Genomic DNA, 18,916 nt, shown 5'->3' on the forward strand with positions numbered 1-18,916 from the left:
AAACTAAAAATAAATTTGTGAAATATTAATAACTATATTTTTTTTTTATTTTTGCTTACTATTACAACTCTTTTGCCAATATATTCTTGGCTGTAGACAGTAAGCGAGGCAAGAAACTCAAGGAATAATTTTAATAAAACTGACAATTGTGTATTCTTCGTGTAATGTATAAGCTTGTTTACTTACCGTGGTGATCATCAGAATGTTTTCTTTTAACATTACTGCCATTGAGCTCTGTTGCGCCGTGGTGATGTTGTATACCTAAAATTCCATTAATACTGTAGCCAGTTGATCGATGTTCTATGCTGCTATTATTATTATCATTGACGCTGTTGGGCGTCGCTGATCCGTTCAATAAACTCTGATTATGTTGTTGTAGATGAACTGTGGTAGTTCCAGTGGTTGGTGCATTTGTTGGCGGTGCATGCGCTATAACAGAAGTAGTATTGTTGTTTTGGTGCTGTTGTTGATTTCCATCACTTCCATTATTTTCCGAATTCTCCGATATATTGTTACCAGATACACCATTAATGCTGCTATTATTAGAATTCCCTCCATTTCCATTGGTTTGTTGCGTTTGCTGGTGATGAACGTGCTTTGCTTTCTCAGCAGCTTTATTACGTACAATCCTAGCAATAACATTAAATTAATAACATTATTTTTAAATGTGCCAATGCAATTAAATTTAATTTTGCAAATGTACAAAATTCGTAATAGTAAATTTAAAAAATATTTTAAATAATTATTTATTAAAGTGAAGTGCAGTAAAGTTAATTTTCCGTTAGGAAAAATACTGAAATAGTGATTTTAATAATAAGTAATTAGAACTTCATGGCCCAATAAGAAAGATAAATTGAAAGAAACTTTCTCATAAATAGATGGACTTATATAGTTTATTGTTACAAAATCGGCTTTTTTAATTAAATCATATAATGAACTTATGGTATAATGCAGTATGTCTTGAAAATCTACTCCACCTTTCCTTAAGCTCTTCAATATCATATAATATCGAGACATGATGCGTAACAAATGCACAATAATATTGTTTATCAACTAAAAAATTGTATTAAGACTTTAGTATAAAAAAAGAATTTTATTAGTATATATTATCACAGTTATTATTTTTGCTGCTCACTTAATATTATATCTGGTTTTCCTGGTCTAATAGAGAATTAGTAAGATTACAGTTATCTGTATACATGTTTAAACAAGTGGTGGTTGTTTATAATAATATGAAAGAAAACGTGTGCCCTTAGCTCTTCATATCGCTATGAGATTCATATAAATATATGTAGCATAGAAATGTTAAGGTCGATAAAGCGATTAAAACTTTTTGCCAATATAGAGTATTTTAAAGGGGGACTAAATCAGCTGGAATGGAATTAAATAAATCCAAAATATAATTTTCAAAGGATAATGTTCATTAGTGTACACTCAATTGAGACATATGTTAACTTACTTTCAAACATTTCAATTGATATAAAACATGTAAGTGCAAAGTAAGTGGAAGTTGAGTGCCATAAGTACCACTTTATTTAACATCCCAAGAGACAATCACTTTCATTAATAGTATTCCATATGCCATTGCTAACTAAAAGGACTACAGAGAGCTTTCAGAAAGTGTTCGTTTTTATTTGCATTGGTATTGAGATTTTTGTTAACAGAAACACAAAATGACTTTTTCCTGTTTTATGGAAGTGTGCACAAGTTAATATTTATGGTTGTTGGAATATGAGGCTCAGGAAAATGCCGTTACCTCATTTGAATAAAGAGTGATCACAACTTTGTTTCGAGATTGTAGGGTATCTTAGCTCTCTATATTATATATTATAGAAATAGGATGCAAATTGGCCACATACATCTTTGATGCCAAGTATCTATTAAACAATTACAAAGCATATTTTATACACATAAACTATTCGTAGTCCGTAGTTCGAGGAGCATAGATATAAAAAAATCAAAGTAAGAACCATGACGAAGACCAATTTATTATTTTAAGAAATTTATCAATATAAAGTGGAAAAAACAAGAAATATTTTTAACTTCTTTATCAAATTTGTATTAATCCGAGTAATAGTAGATGCAAATATTACAGCCAACAAAATTACTTAAATGCCTAATGTGGTACAAAGTATGCGGGCAATATATGTATATATTTTTTGAATTTATTTACAAACATAAAAGACCATGTTAAATAGAAAGTCATGGCCACATCAAATTTGGAACCGTTGTTTTCAATGTAAACCAAAAAAATAGAGAATGCGAGAAAGAGAAATTTTGATTTGAATTTAGTCCCGGTGACGAGGCTTTTTGTGCTCCATTATATTAGTCAAAACAGTATTGCTCAGTCATATAAATCAAAATTTGCGTTAATTAGAAGCTAATTAATACAATTTTAATATATTTTGGAGAAAAAACGCTAGAAAACAACACAGCCAAGCATATAGATCCTATATCCCTATCTATATAGATAGATATTGTTAACTATTATTATAAAACTCTAGAGTTATAACTTCTACGAGTTTTTTTTCTGCTGTTAATATTTGGTGTCAAATTGTTAATAGGCATATATATATTTCATTTTAATTTTAGGCACATTCAAAAAGTACAAAATAAGTAGTAAAAGTACAAAGTTGGCAACACTGATATAACTGTCTGTACAACGCGTCTTTTGGTGACGGCTCGAAGGAGCTCAAGATTGCCGTGACCATTCGTCATATGAATATATTGGTGTATTTCCTGTTTATGTTAGTTAGCAATGAGGTTATGTAGTTTTTAGCGGATTAATCGTTGACTTTTAATAATTTAAAGTTCGGTTCTTATCTTTTAATTTTGATGTGCTTCTTCCAGTACAATTTAACATCGGAGGTAATACCACTGTTTTACACTATATATGACTTCTTTGTGTAATATTGTTATAGGTTTATAATTAATTTTTTTGTTTGCAAAGTTTACGTGTACTGATATAATTCAATCAATCTGATTTAAATATATTCCAAGTTCATAGAGAATTAAAAAAGTGATTATGATTCCTGAACCATAAAAATGTTTAAATACATTCCAGTCTGGCATATGAGTTAAAAATATAAGTTAATGTATTCAAGATTTTGTTATTAAGTCAAAAGTGGGAGCCTTTTTGTCTTTTAGTTGATTAATCTCTACAGTTATTAAAGAAATTGTGACGTTATTTTGTTGATAATCGCGAACCCCAATAGGTGTGGTTGATATCAAACTCTTTACCCATTAATTTGTGCTTATGCATGTTGATTACATAACATGACCTAGGTAAAAGTCATGGTAGGGAAAATATTAGTACGAATGCTATATTTTTCGTAATGTTCCGCTTCTTTTATATGATTATTGCAGTTTCTTCTCTCGCATCATTACTAGGATGTATTGCAAGATACATCATAAAGTTTTGAAAATTAATATGACTTTGATTTTTAAATATACTATAATATGTTTATTTTTCTAAATTTAAAAATATTTCGAGTTCTTATTGGTGTTTTAAGAGCTCAGTTAAATTCCATGTCCTAACTCTAAGAGTTTTTATCATGGACGTGTTTTAAATTCTTGTTCGAGATTGCTAGTGCATCCAGTAACTTAGAACAATCTGGGGGTGGCTAATAACATACTAATACTAATAGTATTGTGATAAATATTATAGAACCCTTGCCGATGGGAAACTTGCATAATGACTTTGTCCACAATTACAACTTGGTTCTGGCTTTCCGTAAATTGGATTAGTGCATATGATTGTTTTGTGTTTTATTCCGCATTTGATATTTCATGTGTGGCCAAAGAATTAGAAGCTTTTGCATTAAGAAATAATCTTGGAGTCTCATAATGCGTCTATTACTACTACTGTGTGTAGAATATTAATATATGTTAATATGTTAAATATTTTTTTTATATCTTTACCCTAAGGTTCTCGATTTTTCCACTTAAGCTTGTTGACTATATTCATTATATTAAGTTCTTATTTTTTGAGATCAGAGTTTATCAAACTTGGACAATATGAATAACACGGATAACATTTATTTGGCATCTTTACATATCTTTATAGGAGTGCCAAGTATATTTAGTATTTTCGTCTATGGATTGGACACTTGGGTATTGCACAATGCCTGATATAGTGACCTGATATACTCAAATTAGTCATATATGCTAAATTATCAAAATGTTCGTCAAACTTTTAGTATTGAAGAATTCACTTTTTATGGTCTATCGTAATATTGTTCCAGATCACTAATTCAAGCATTACTAAAAAAATACATGTCACATTTTAGAATCAATAATACTGCATAGCTAAAGTATATAAATTGATGTATCTTGCATATACAGCTAATTTTACTCAGTACTAAAATAATCTCAATCACCAAAACATATACCCTTTATCAAGCAATTTGCCTCAAGTGAAATTGACTAACTCACTCTCACAGAGAATAGACAGATGATTTGAAAAACCAAGCATATTGAGTAGACAAAAATACAACAAAAGCTGAAGTGTTAACAATTTAACTGCATTATGAATTCTAAAACAAAAATTAATTTTGTCAACAAAATCCTCTTATATTGCTCTATCATCACACAGATTTGGACTTATGAAATTGAGCCATAGAGCTCAGTACGTATCTTAAAAATCAACATAACATAAAAAATGCTAAACATTATCTTTAGTTAAGATACCGATGGAAACTCTATAAGAACCTCAACATCCCTACAACCAATGATGTGATTCGTATGTACATATATTTTTATATTTATTAAAAATCAATAACCATTCAAGTCAATTACTTGCAGTTTCTTTACACTTTCAATTAAAAGCTTTAAATATTTTTTAAGTTTTTATCTACATCATATAACACATTGTATATACAAACTTAAAAATAATAAAATAAATTTTGAATTTCAAATGAAATAACTAGCTTTGATCTTCCTGGAGACAACTTTTTTAAATGATTCCAAAACATTCCGACAGCTATTACCTATAGTTGGAATTATCAGTTACCTATAACTCTAAAACTCTATCTGAATTAGAAAAATGATTCCAAAGTTTTTTTTTCGATTTTACAGACCGTGACATATTTACAAATCACTAAAATATCATAACACATTAGAGCATGAAAATAAATGTTTTTGATAATAAATAATCATCGATTTAATAACCAAAATTTGTGAATTACGTTTAATTTCAAAAATAAAAAAGTAAACTTTTTTGGAAACTTTTGCGATTTTGGTTTCAAAAAAAGTTCAGAAAATTATTCCATTTTCATTAAACTCATAACTTGCCTAATAATTGTTGCGTTCGATTTGCTAAACCTAGTCTTTTGAATAAAACGGTTAACACTTTTCAGTAAAATGGCTTAAACTGTGGCTTTAACTGTAGTAATTGCTTAATTCAGAATTTAAAAAATAAAATAAAGGGTGTCATTCTTCTATTTCATTTAAAATCTAAAAATAGGATTGATTAATCGGGATTTAACAAGAAAATTTGTAAGTGGTATCCCAGCTTAATAACTAAACCAGTATTACACTCAATCTTATTATTATATATGATAGCTTAGTTGTTGTTATATAACCATGTTAAGAAATTGGACTAGCCAATATCGACGAGTTAATATAGTATTAGCTATGATATAAAAAAGGAAGGGTATTCATCACTTTCTGATCATTTGTAAAAAACTGTACATGATAGATAAATAATTTTTTTACAAAAAATGATCGCAAGGCACCAATTGAGCTCTATTAAAAATAATACAATACAATAATGTAAAAGCCAGAGTTGCCATGTCTTCATATTTCTTGAAATTTGGTTTGCATATAAAACATCTATAATATCTATAATTTTTAAAATTTCTTCTCAAAAATGTTGTACACAAAAGTAAAACAATTCAGTTAGCCAATTGTATAAAAGTACCCGATTATTTGATAAGACTACTTCTTACACACATATAACAATAAATCATGTTGGCAAATTTCTTGCTCAAGTTATGTTATATGTATTTACTATGATACGGTAATAAGGTATAGTTAACAACAGTCTCAAGTTTGGTTATAGTAACATAACAATATTCTTGATACCAACAAATTGTAAGCACCTATGGTACACTCAGAAAAATAATTTGGTTGATTTAATCTGATTTTAACTAAATCTCAGGTTAAAATATTCAAATCATACAACACATTGGTTTTCATATCTTCTTCATCACATCAAGTAAAACTTTTCTAACAAAATGACAGGTCAATTTAAATAGTATGTGGTTAGAGCATGTTTTTCTTATTGTACACATAAGCGATTTTTAAAAGCTAGCAAGTAGTTAATAAATGTATTGACTTTCGACTTTGTAATAAGCTAATGACTTTAGACTATTGACTATAGTCTAATAGGTTAATACACTCTGATATTTCAATCGCTGTTCTTCTGACCTGCTACTTTTATACTATTTCGCGAATTTCTTGGTTACTTTATTAGGTGATATGAAATACCAGTGCTTTGACGATTTTTAACCAGGATATCCTATCTTGGTTAAGTGAAGTACTGTAGCATGACTTAATTTAATATCACTTACTAGTTTAACGTTTATTATTATGGTAAATTTATAAAGAATCAAATATTAAAATATGGCACCATTTAAACACACACTAAAAACCCGGAAAAAGTGACTTTTTTCTTACATTGGTTAACGTCATACTGTTCACTTCCGTTTCCTAAAATAAGAAAATAATAAATGCGGCAACTTAGTTAACTAGCTAACATAATTTTTATTTTCAGATGGGAAGTATATGCTACTGAAACTATTTTCGTTATTATGGCGAATATAATTGTAGCCAGTGTTTGACACACGACCGCACAATGCTCTTCCTTCCTCTGTAGAGTGAAAAGTTGCTACAAATGTAATTTTCAAATGCAGTACTAGCAAAAGTATCCAAAAATTAAGAGAAAATGACTGCAATAAATCATACAAGGATGCTGTTGCAAGGATGCTGTTTAAGCACAGCACTCAAAATATTATTATACGAGTACATGGCGTTCCTCCCAAATGCTAATCTATGGACTTCGCGCCACAACATCGTTAGGGTGAACTTAAAAGTTAAGTTGTGTACAATCATTATTATTTGACAAAAACGTAAAAAATAACACTTGTTCGTCTGAGCATTCCAGTTCATTGTAAGTTCATTGTAAGTTCATTGTAAGCCAATACCAACGGCAATGTTGTTCGGAATGTAATATGTGGTAAGTGTGTGCGGCAGTTTGGTTTTGCATCCGTGTGGCCATGTGCAGCACGTGCCATCATTCAAAATCAATTCGCTGTGCATTACGTTTCCTATAAGTAACAATCATATCATTTGAGGACATTAAATGCGTATTTAACTGTCATCGAACGTTTTCTGAATGCCACCATGACTAAAGTCGAAGTAAAACTGTATACCTATTTCGTCTGTATTAGTTCAGCGGGCATTTGATTACAAAGTGCTCCAAAATTATTTAATTAAGTTCATTAAATTTAAAATACTATATACATATAAATATAATACATATAGCTAAAAGCTACTGTAGAATTAGATATGAAGTAAAAATTTTTAAACAAATCGCTTTTAAAAAAGTATAAAAATATTTTCCCATTACAATAGTCATGTTAAAACAAATACAAATATCAACAGTTTAAAATAGTTATACTAAATTTAGTACAGCAAGTGAATTCGTTGTTATCGAATAAATAAGAAAAAATACACAAAACTAGAATTTTTGAATAACGCAAATTAAGTGTAAATGTACTATTAAACCACCAAATACTTTCAAAGACCACTGTTGATGAATATTGGTTAATATTCAAACAACTATATAGTAAGTCCACTAAAATCAGTTAATAAAAAAATTTTTATATCGCTTAAAAATAAAAATATTTCATCGCTTTGTAGAATTTTAGTATTGCTTAACCAAATCTTAGTTGATATTAATCGATATTGAACATTAAATTTTTCTTACCTGTTAATGGAAGAAACGCTTGGAACATTGTCCTGCGTACAAATTCCTTCTGCTAGCAATCTATCTCGTATTTCCCATGCAAACATAGTAGGATTTTCGCGTTTATAATTGGCAATTGCGTCAACAACTGGTGGAGTAGCCACTTTTGGCTTTGAACCGCCTATAACGCCGGCCTTAAAGCTTCCGGTTTCATAATATCTATATAAAATTAAGTACAGATTTTTATATTTGTTAATATGAGGACCATCATATTGTCATAGTATAATAACAAATTATAATAACAAATTACTTATTCTTTTGAATATACATCACAATAAGTTTCATATTTTAGTATTAAGTTTCACAGATCATAAATTACCAAAAAAGACTTTAACGTCTAGAATCTAATATTTTAGCTTCTTGTTTTCCACTAATAACAACAGTGGTTTAAAACCATTGGTATCTTTGAACAACGGGAACCACAGCTATCTAAGGCCAATAGACTTATCCCATACCAATATAGTTATATAATACAAGTAGCTAAAAACAGCGCTAATCATAACAAAGGCATCACAGAAACATGGGATCCATCGCTGTCCAAGGCCAATATTACAACCAACACCAATTTCAAAACTACTATAATATTAATATTAATATATAAAAACAGTAAAATATAATAAATAAATAAAAGTTAAATTTATAAATGAAATTAAAATTAAAAGGAGGTTCTAATTATGGCATCTAACCTATATTATTACTCGGTCCACACTGTTATTACTAACTTACATTGCCAATACCAATGGGTTACTATAACAATACAATACTTACGAATAAACATAAATTATATAATAGATAATTAACAATAAATATTACATATTATAATTAAAAGTAATTAATAAATAATAATATTAATAATAAATTATAATAAATAATAATATTATATTTCTATAGGAAATATATATACAAATTGCACATCATTAATACCTATAACATGATGACCCATACCCCTCATTCCTTCATGAACCACAAAATATAGGTTTTATTGTACCAAACCTCTAACTGTCATTTACAACCTGAAATTTGTCATAGTCATGCGCATATGACCCACATAAAAGGTCAAGTGCCCAAGCCGTAGGTATGTCGCTAAATAGCAACACCCGGATCACAGCGAATTATGATCACTGATAAATGTTGATACATAACCCTTTCAACTCAAATGGTCTATTTACACTATCATGAACATGAACTTGAAAACCGTTTGTTTATTAATGAGAGAGGGAAGAGAGTGTAATGTAAGTTCATGACTTTCACGCAATGAAATTTGCTGCGTTTCTTTAATTTGACACTCATACAAATGTAATGTTATGTTTATGTTTACCTTTTAATGCTGAATACTCTCAATTTCTGTGCTCTGCACTACTACACACAAGCATTTTCACACTCATGAGAGTTCATGATAGTGTAAACTGAACTGACAGTTCATGTTGTCGTCAAGTTCATCTCACGTTCATTATAATGTAAACAGGCTCAGTGTGTTCGCCCGAAGTAAATTACAGTATTAACATGAGCTTTCAATTCTCTTCATTGTATCAATGGCAATTTTACATTCTAAGATCATAGTAGATATCACTATTTCGTATGGATCATTTACAAAACCTTGCTTTATAGCACATCCCTATAATTGAATCTCATAGGTTCAGGCTGGCTTCAATATTGGTTTCGACACAAGCTTGTTGTCAATTGAGAGACTTCAGCACTTTGCTGAAATTCCATTTGACATTCTTCCATTTTTTCTTAATACGAGTATAAGCTATCCAGTGTAATTTAACATGTGGGATTTATGATGCATCGATCTAAATCGTATTATAAGAAGTGTTTTTTAGAAAATACACTATATGTGTTAATTTATTTTTGTTCAACTTGATTGTCCATTCCATAGCCCATGAAGTAATGTGATTACCAGCCGTTTGCAATTTCACTCCATTTAAAGGAACAGATTTTAACAATTGATTTTAAAATACTGATGGACGACTTAGAGTATTGGATCTATCAGAAAACCACAAAGTGGGTGTGAAAAACTAACTTTCAACTACCTATATTGTTTCTAAAATTGATGGGTACGACGTCTGCAAAGATCAGCGGTACTTATCAAACATATGAAAAGTAATAAAATATACATTAATGGTTCTGAGGCTCGTTTATGTAAAAAAATGTCAAAAAAGTCAAATGAAATTGTTGTCTCCTTTTTGAAATCTTATATGCCGATGTAATTTTCAATTTAGATAAACAATCATTTAAATAACGGTCCATAACATTTTCCCATGGCTGTTCAAACAACATTCTATTTTCAAAATGTGTTACTTCATGATATAGACTTGTCATACAAAGGAACGCTTATTTCACGCACCCAAAAATTTGCTTTTGGCGATGGTAGTTGGTGAAAACAACAACATTCGAGAACATGGTTACAAAAGAATTGTAAGAGCAAGTCAATCAGCTTACAAAGATGAAACCTTTAAAGAATTTGTACCTCCAAAGTCGATTTTTACGGGTTTACACAAGTTGTATATAAAAATTCTTCAGCTAAATTAAAGATATTTGTAGCAATGGGATCATTGGATCGGGAACCATCTAAAAGCTCAAATAGTTCTATTATGCAAGCACTTGAAAGATGCATTACCCTTCCAACTGATGCTTCTAATACAGTATGCAATAGCTGATTTTATCAGAGCAAACGCTTGTTGTATTATTTATTTTTAATGAATCACTATTTTTATTTTTGTTTAATTTGAAAAACTGATTTTCACGGGAATTACCACGGCAGTTTTGCTTCATCCGTTAAGCATTAATACAGTTTCGTATTGTCTTTAAAACGATGCTTTTTTAGAGTAAAAATGTCTGTGTTAATTTGTGACATACAGTCTTTCAAATAATTATATGTGCATTATTGTATTTGTATTTTTTAATATTTTATATCCTTTTTTGAATTTTGGAAAATGCAAAATTATTACATGGAATCTTGTGTTTGCTACGCAACAAAAATTCTGTCATTATACTTCTAGTTGAACTTCTTTGAATATTGTGTCGCGGAGAAAGATTTATTTGTAGAAATTTGTTTGCACCTCTACTGTAAGTGTACTATTTATAAAAATTGTGCTAAATTGTAATATAATATTTACTCTTGTTAGGCTATAATGACGCGTGGCACTAGTTTGTCCGATCACGAACAGGGAATAATCAGGAGAATGCATGAATACGGCTTTAAGTTCGCCGAAGTAGCGACTAGACTCAACCGGCATAGGAACTGTGTTTCCAGGTTTCTGAAAAGCCCGGCGGAATATAATACAGCTCCACGCAGTGGCCCGAAGATCAAAATCAATTATCGGTGCAAGCGCCGAATATGGTGTCTGGCAGTGGAAAATTGGATGAACAGCGAAGAAATAAGAGCTCATGGGGGACTTCAAAAAACAAGGCGTATAATGTTTCAAATTATTCATGAAAATCACTTCCTTAAACTTAAGTCAATGGTACCAATTATCAATGTACAATCACAAAAAATATTGACGTGATTTACGTCAGAATCAGGTATCCTGCAACAAGTGAGGTTTAAGTGGTAGAACTGTTATGATATGGGAGGGCTTCTGCTAAAAAGGAAAAACTTCTATATGGTTTATATCTACCCGAATGAATCCCAGCATATATGTAGAGCATCCGGATACTGAGTTAGTGGAATTTCCTGGTTTTTTATATGGCGATGATGGGATCTACTAACAGGATAATGCATCAATTGACAATGCACAGACAACAAATTAATTTTTTGGTAATAGAAAAACTCCTGTATTGAAGTGGAAATCATGATTTTAAAAAATGATAAGATAAAGAATGATAAGAATCATGATTTTAAAAATTAAGCATAATTTGATACGGCACGACACCTTAAATCGGCAATAGGATGTGGGTGGGTTAAAATTAATTGGCGTGTCTATTTTACATTCATTAGTCAATTCTATGTCAAATCGCCTCAATTTAGTTTTAAATAACAAAAAAAAAAGTATTAGCTATTAATATTAAAAAAAAGTTCAATCACATCAACATATATTAAATTAACAGACCAAAATAAAAAAATGCACGTATAATTATTATAAAGTAATCTTTAAGTAAGTGTTTTTATTATAAATTTGATTTAAATTTGGTACTTTTTTGTCTTTTTTTATATATTACACCATATTATAAATATAACCATATACCCAGAAAAAATGTAAAATAATTTAACTTTTTAAAAATTTGAAAAAATGTGATGCACATATAATTATTTGTCTGAAGTATTACGAATTATAGAGATTTTATCATTTACTTTAAATTTTTGCTGGATTTAATTAGTTTTTTTTTGCCTCTGAGAGGCAGAGTAAATAGTAATTAAATACGATAAGTATTTTATTTTGTAAGTAATTAAATTATTTGGCAAATTTTCATATAACTGTTTCGTTTCGGGTATTGCCAAATAGCTATCATCAGTGGTCTTTAGAAATATTATTTGTATTTAAATATGGGTTTATTGGAAGAATCCCCAATATTATTTACTGTGAAACCTGTAATTTAGTTACTCGCTACTTAATAATCTCCGGACTTAATAATAATAACTGAATTTAACCGAGTTAGTTAAACAAATAATCTATTACGATTTCCGATTTCCTTGATTTCAAAAGACGTAGGCAACATATTTTCAACCGATGCCGAGTGTTTTTCAAAACGCTTGCCAATGAATCGCCGTTGGCTCTTTTTACATTTACTAAACATTACTTAATAAACAGATAGTGTCAGCTGACAGATTAATTATCACCATTTTGAAGCCGTCATATTGTTAAAAAAATTGTTTAATTGTTTAAAAATTATTGCAATTATTCTAGTCTTTGATAGATCTTCCTGTTAGTTTATAATCTTTATTTGCATATGGTATTAATATAAACATATAAATCTTAAGTTTTTGTATGTCGTACATTTATGCTCGTATATTTATGTAAGTACATTTGTTTAAATGAATTGAGCCAAATAGAATCTATATATTTTTTGTAGTTTTCCCATTTGCCTTTCTGAATACAAGATATACACTTTATCGCAATTCTACATTTTATTTTGTTCTGTACAGTCAAATGTGCAAGTGAAATTTATTCGATTTATTTACATTTACGAGCATTTGTTGTACAAAAAAGATACGAAGTAATACGTTTGCCGACAATTAATTCACGTCCCACTACTGCCTCAGGTAGCATCCATTTGCATCCATAACAACGCCTGCAAGCGTATGGTAGAATCTAACAGCCTGCAAAATGTTTTCAAACGCAAACGCACTTGACAATTTAATTGTTTTTTAATTGATTCCGTTGGAAATTTAGCAATTTGTCATTGTGGACTAGGTTCAACATTATGTTAAATTATAACATTTATTTTAGAGTTTATGCAAGTACCTTAAATTTCATAATAATTTCAACAGCACTTTTTTCTAATAAAGATATTAAAATTGCCATTATGGTCTACCATTTGATTAATTATACAAAGCATTAAAAATTTAGTTGAGATAAATAAAAAATTATTCAGTCCCCAATCACCATAAATCACGAAATTGACAAGAATAACTGCATAATAATAATTCAAACTTAATTCAAGTAAGGCCAATATTAGAATATAAGCTATAATCTATTTTTTTAAAAAATAAAATAATAAGTTTTGCTAACGATATTAGGCTCATATCTTAACGAAAAAACTCTGCAATAAAAACTTATGATTAAAATATTAGTGAAAGCAAGTAAAGATAAACCACAAGAAACATAACACAAACTCCTACAGCTATACTGGCAATTTTTTCGGAGATAAAAATCTTCACAGAAATTGGGTAATATGGGGATCCAATGGAAAAGTGATAACTGATAATGATTAATTATAACAAAAAAAAAAGTTTTAATAGGTAAAACCTATTCGTTTCCTTTAAAAAGGTCTCCCTGTGATTCTATATAGCGACATGTATGATTAAAAAGCGCGTCGAATTAATGTACAATATTGTATTCCGATATTTCCTTAAGGATGTCGACACAAGACTTCTAAGTACACAAAATCCTTTGTTTTATTAATAATTGCCATTGTCTGAAAAGTCAAAAGATGCAGCGTGATAAATCTAGTAAATTCGACATGTGGTTGACATTACCGATGTAATTGTCAATATGTGGTCCCACTAATTTTAATCTTTTGAATCCTTTAAAATGCTACTTGTATATCAAACATTATGAAGTCAAAAAGCTGTTATGAAAAAGGCACATCCACTCATGTGTAAGAAATCATCACCAGAAACCGTTCATTAATTGAAACGTTTCAATGAAAACTATATAATTAATTTAAAGAATATGAGCGATTTTAACAATACCAACACATGTAAATGTCAATAGCTAGTTTTACTACAAATAAAGCCCCTTTTAATTTTTTTCACGCCATATTTTCATAAAAATAATGTATTGTAAAAATATCTGTACGCATTATTAAAATATCTTATAGAGGAACTTTTAAAACATAGAAAAACATAAGTTATTACCAAATATATAATTTTATCACTCACCTTGACAATATTTTCGATACACAACCATGACTCACACGCAACTGACGAGATATATCACACGGACGAACACCGTTGTGAGCCAACTCTACAATTCGCTGCCGAACAACATCAGGAAGAGGTCGCCCATTTACGAACACTCCACCCAGCTGATTAACACCGCCGTGACCTGTATTTAAAAATATTCAACAGTTTAATAATAAGACACAAAATCATAATAATTATATGTAAATTTATATTTTAAAAGTTATTCAGTGTGCGATCAAGCTAAATGATATGCAAGAAGCTTCGATTATCAGAAAACGAGATCTAAGAGTACCTACATTAGTTTAACTGGTACGCAGTATATAATATGTGAGAAGATGTATAAGTTAAGATGGTTTTTCCGAATGCTTTTTGATCTTGAAAATGCATCCAATATTGATTAGATAAAGAGATATTTATAGAAGTTAAAAACAATAATAAGATTGTCTATACTTATACCAGCATTGACAGTATTGACACTTTCTACTTTCTCCTTCTTATGGAAAAGACTCGATATAATTGCAATATCTAACAGATCGATGAATGGTCTATTAGTCTACTGAAAATATTCTCAAAAATATATTAAATTATTATATTAAATTTAAATTATATTACATTATATATAAAATATATTTTTGCGCACAGTTTCGTCAATAATTGGAAAAAAAGATTATTATCCAACAACAATTTAGTCACAAACACTATACAACAAATACAATGTCCAAATGAAGCTTTTAGGTTAAGCTACTTACTCCTTCCAATGAAGGAGAGACGATATAATGGCAACACCTAATAAACCGAAGAATGGTCTGTTCTATTAGTCTTTTGGCGATATACTCCGAAATTTAAATGTGTGCTATTTTAAGCTTAAGTTTTGTGGTATACACAGTACTTCCAATCAATGCCAAGAGATTTTGAAGGTACTTCCAGAATCGCTTCAAAAATGTTATTGTGCTGCATTTTTAAAAACGGTAAATTTTAAATAGAGTATGGCGGAAAACAGTACTTTATGAAATCCCAAACAATTTTTCCAATCACATTTCATCTTATACTAGGATGATAAGTGAGTAAGTGCCCGTTCTATGTTAAAATTAAGTTCGAGATATCAAAAATATACTTTATCAAAGCAGTTTTTTCATAAAGTAATGTTTTGGGTATTTTGTGGACAAATGTTGTCCACAAAAATAGAACTCAATACTTTAAGATCTCTCATATCATATTTACTATGATGTGAGCAAACTTAGTTAATCTTGCTAAAAATTCCGATCCAGTGAGTAGCAGTGTTTAATATCTCGGTAAACATATAGATAATATCTAAATGTATGAAAATTAATAAAATCTGGAAAAAAATCAACTTAATTTGAAAACAAACCAAGGCGCGTAGGTGGATACAAAATCTGTATTTAATCGAGTATTTTAACACCAATCATATTGACATATGATATATAATTCTGGGGCATAGTTCATATCTCAACTGTAAAAATATTGTAACGATTTTAATCCAAAACGCTTTGAGTAATTTCACTGATTTCTTAGTTTGTAAAAAAACAATTGCATGCATTAAAATGTGCATGTTCCCTTCCCTTTATAGAGGATGTGATTGATAATAAACTGCTCTAAATATCTTGGAAAATTGAGAAATTATATAAACCAACTACCTCTGTCTACGTTGGATGAAACTGAGGATGTTCAAAAATCTAATAGACTAGACTAATAGACATTTTCGATCTTCCATTTAAACATTGATCAATTAAATTATAGCACCTAATAGATATGTTAGATGTAAATAGTTATAAAGCATAACGCAAGTGAAAAAGTATAAAGCGGGCTTAATGGAGCACATCATTTTATTATTAATTTGAGTTAATATTTTATACTATTTACCTATTATTTATGTAGATAAATAGACTTTAAATAAAATATAACATTTAAAAAAATATGCAATAAATTTTGAATGTAAAAACATTTATCGAAGTATGTGTACCTTTATATCAATCACTTATAACAATAAACGAAAAACAAAAGGCGAGTAATAAAAGAAAGAACAATCAAACGAAATGTGTGTAGATCTCATATATTGTATATATTAACGCCAGGTATTTACGAGTGATTTTTTTTGAATAGATAGTTCATTAAATAATAATTGCAATTGTATTTGCCGTTTATCATTTGCCATTTGATATTTGTTGATTTTGTTTGATATTTGGGATTAGCCTTCGAGAGAACTGCGGCACAAATCCCCCTTCATGGCATGCATTTCACACTGCAGTATCGTGATTATTGTTATTGTACGAAATATTGTTGCACATTGTTAGTAAAGTGGTTCCCCGCTGAGTCAATATGTTATTTATGTACTGTTGTAAACTTGACATTTGCTCAACGACCCAACAGCACAGATGCTAAGACGGCTGTTATTATTGTCACGATTTAGTTTGTGTTGCTTTGGGTTTGCGCGGCAATCCGATGATCCAAGTTCTTTTCAGTAATCCTTGTTGATATACAATATTTTTGTTGGGAATTGATCAAATTAACTTCAAAATAATTCTAGTTCCATTTAAATCTGGTATTATTTTAAAAAATTTCTAAGGAGTGATGGACTCAGTAATTCTTATTTTAGTATGATGTTATTACTAATATTTTCATAATATCATTTAAGTTCTTATTAAACTATTCGGAATTGATTGTAGTGTAAATAGATTCCCAGTATAGCTATCAAAACTTTTAAAAATCCGTATGAATTTATTCAGAATTTGTTTGTTTGAAATCTTATTGAATTTCTTTCAGTATCCTGCGACTTGATGTCTTCTAAAATGAGGAAGAAACTATCCGAATTTCTTTTATAGAAACTTTAAGCTATGTAAATAAATATATTATTACTAAAAACAATAATTTATGTTTTTTTTTACAAAGTTTAATTGTGAGCGATTTGAACAACAATACTCTTGACTTCTAAAACATTCCAAATATTTTTTTTAAAAAATGCAAAAATATTTGTTCGAAACTTTAAATTGTTTTTTTTCTTTTTCCTTTTCTAATAATAAATTGTATTTATGTAATGTACAAAAAAAAAACTATTCTAATATTTAGAACAACATGAAACACAGAACATAACAGAACTTAAAGCAGACTAAAAAACAATGGATTTGAATACGATCCCCAGCTAAATGGAATACCTTCGACATTACAGCTTTGAATAATGGTTCTTGCAATAGTAAAAACTCATATCTAACTTCATTAAGTTAAGTAATTAATCCAGCCATTAAAAATGTGCTCATTATAAAGTAAGTTCACTTATTTAATGTTTCAACGAAATGCAAATAAAAAAGCAACTACCAAAGTGCCAGTTTACAGTCCTTAAAACTAATGAAATAAATTGTGCTCATTACAAAGTAAGTTCACTTATTTAATGTTTCAACGAAATGCAAATAAAAGAGCAACTACCAATATGCCAGTTTACTGTCACTTCATGAATAATAAACAAAAATCAGCTAAAATGACAGATAGCAATACCAGAACATATGCAATGAAAGTAATAAGAAATCTTCTCAATTTTATGTAGTAATGAAATTAAATGACGCATTGGAAACATTCTCAGCCAAATTGATGCATTTTGAATTCAAATATAAAAAAATGAATTCAGCAGCAGGTCTGACATGAGATAATGATAATGTTGATTAAACGACTAATGTCTGCAGTACGAATTAATTTCAAATTTTTAATTCTTATTATAAATAAATCTACAATTAAATTTTTATATAATTAAGAAACATTGAAGGGTCTCCAAATCACATTTGGAACCGCTTACAACCCTCCCCAGTGACGAAGTTTCCTAACTAGTGAAATTAAAAAACTTGCAACCGAAATAAGATAATTTCGATTTATTATAACAATGATAAGTTCTCCATTCATAACGATAATAACAGTGCATATCTATTGCACTATTGAATCGAATTTGTATATGTCAATATGTATATTACGGGCTAAACCTCGTCATTTCACTCACTTATGCAGACAGCCTACTTAGCTCAAATATTCATGTTTAAATAAAAAATAAGAAAATAAAATCAGCACTAAAACTAGGGAATAGAAAAAAATTTACAAAAGCTTTCAGTATAATGCATCTACTAACATTCTAGATTGATTGTTCTGAATGAATGAATAGAAAAGAGAAACAATTTCAAAAGGAAACTTATGTATAAACATTTTCAATACTAAAACGGTTACAGAAAAGGAATATTTTAAAAAATGAATAAGTGCTTAAGAAATATTGATTTATTAGAGATATTAAGTTTCATTATTGAATGTTTGTTTCGAATATCGTT

At 29.2% G+C, this 18,916-nt stretch overlaps 1 protein-coding gene across 1 annotated transcript in view; it reads right to left on the reverse strand.

Annotated features, from left to right (window-relative positions):
- The window catches only part of LOC119675191 (GATA zinc finger domain-containing protein 14), a gene marked incomplete at its 3' end in the record, with an annotated part of 52,208 nt that overhangs the window by 15,827 nt on the left and 17,465 nt on the right, over positions 1-18,916 (reverse strand). Inside the window, 3 exon segments of the mRNA XM_038086381.1 lie at positions 187-629; positions 7,991-8,188; positions 14,574-14,739. Coding sequence (XP_037942309.1) covers positions 187-629; positions 7,991-8,188; positions 14,574-14,739 — 807 coding nt within the window.

This window comes from Teleopsis dalmanni, chromosome 2, assembly GCF_002237135.1.
Source record: "Teleopsis dalmanni isolate 2A chromosome 2, ASM223713v2, whole genome shotgun sequence".
NCBI classification, from domain to species: domain Eukaryota; kingdom Metazoa; phylum Arthropoda; class Insecta; order Diptera; family Diopsidae; genus Teleopsis; species Teleopsis dalmanni.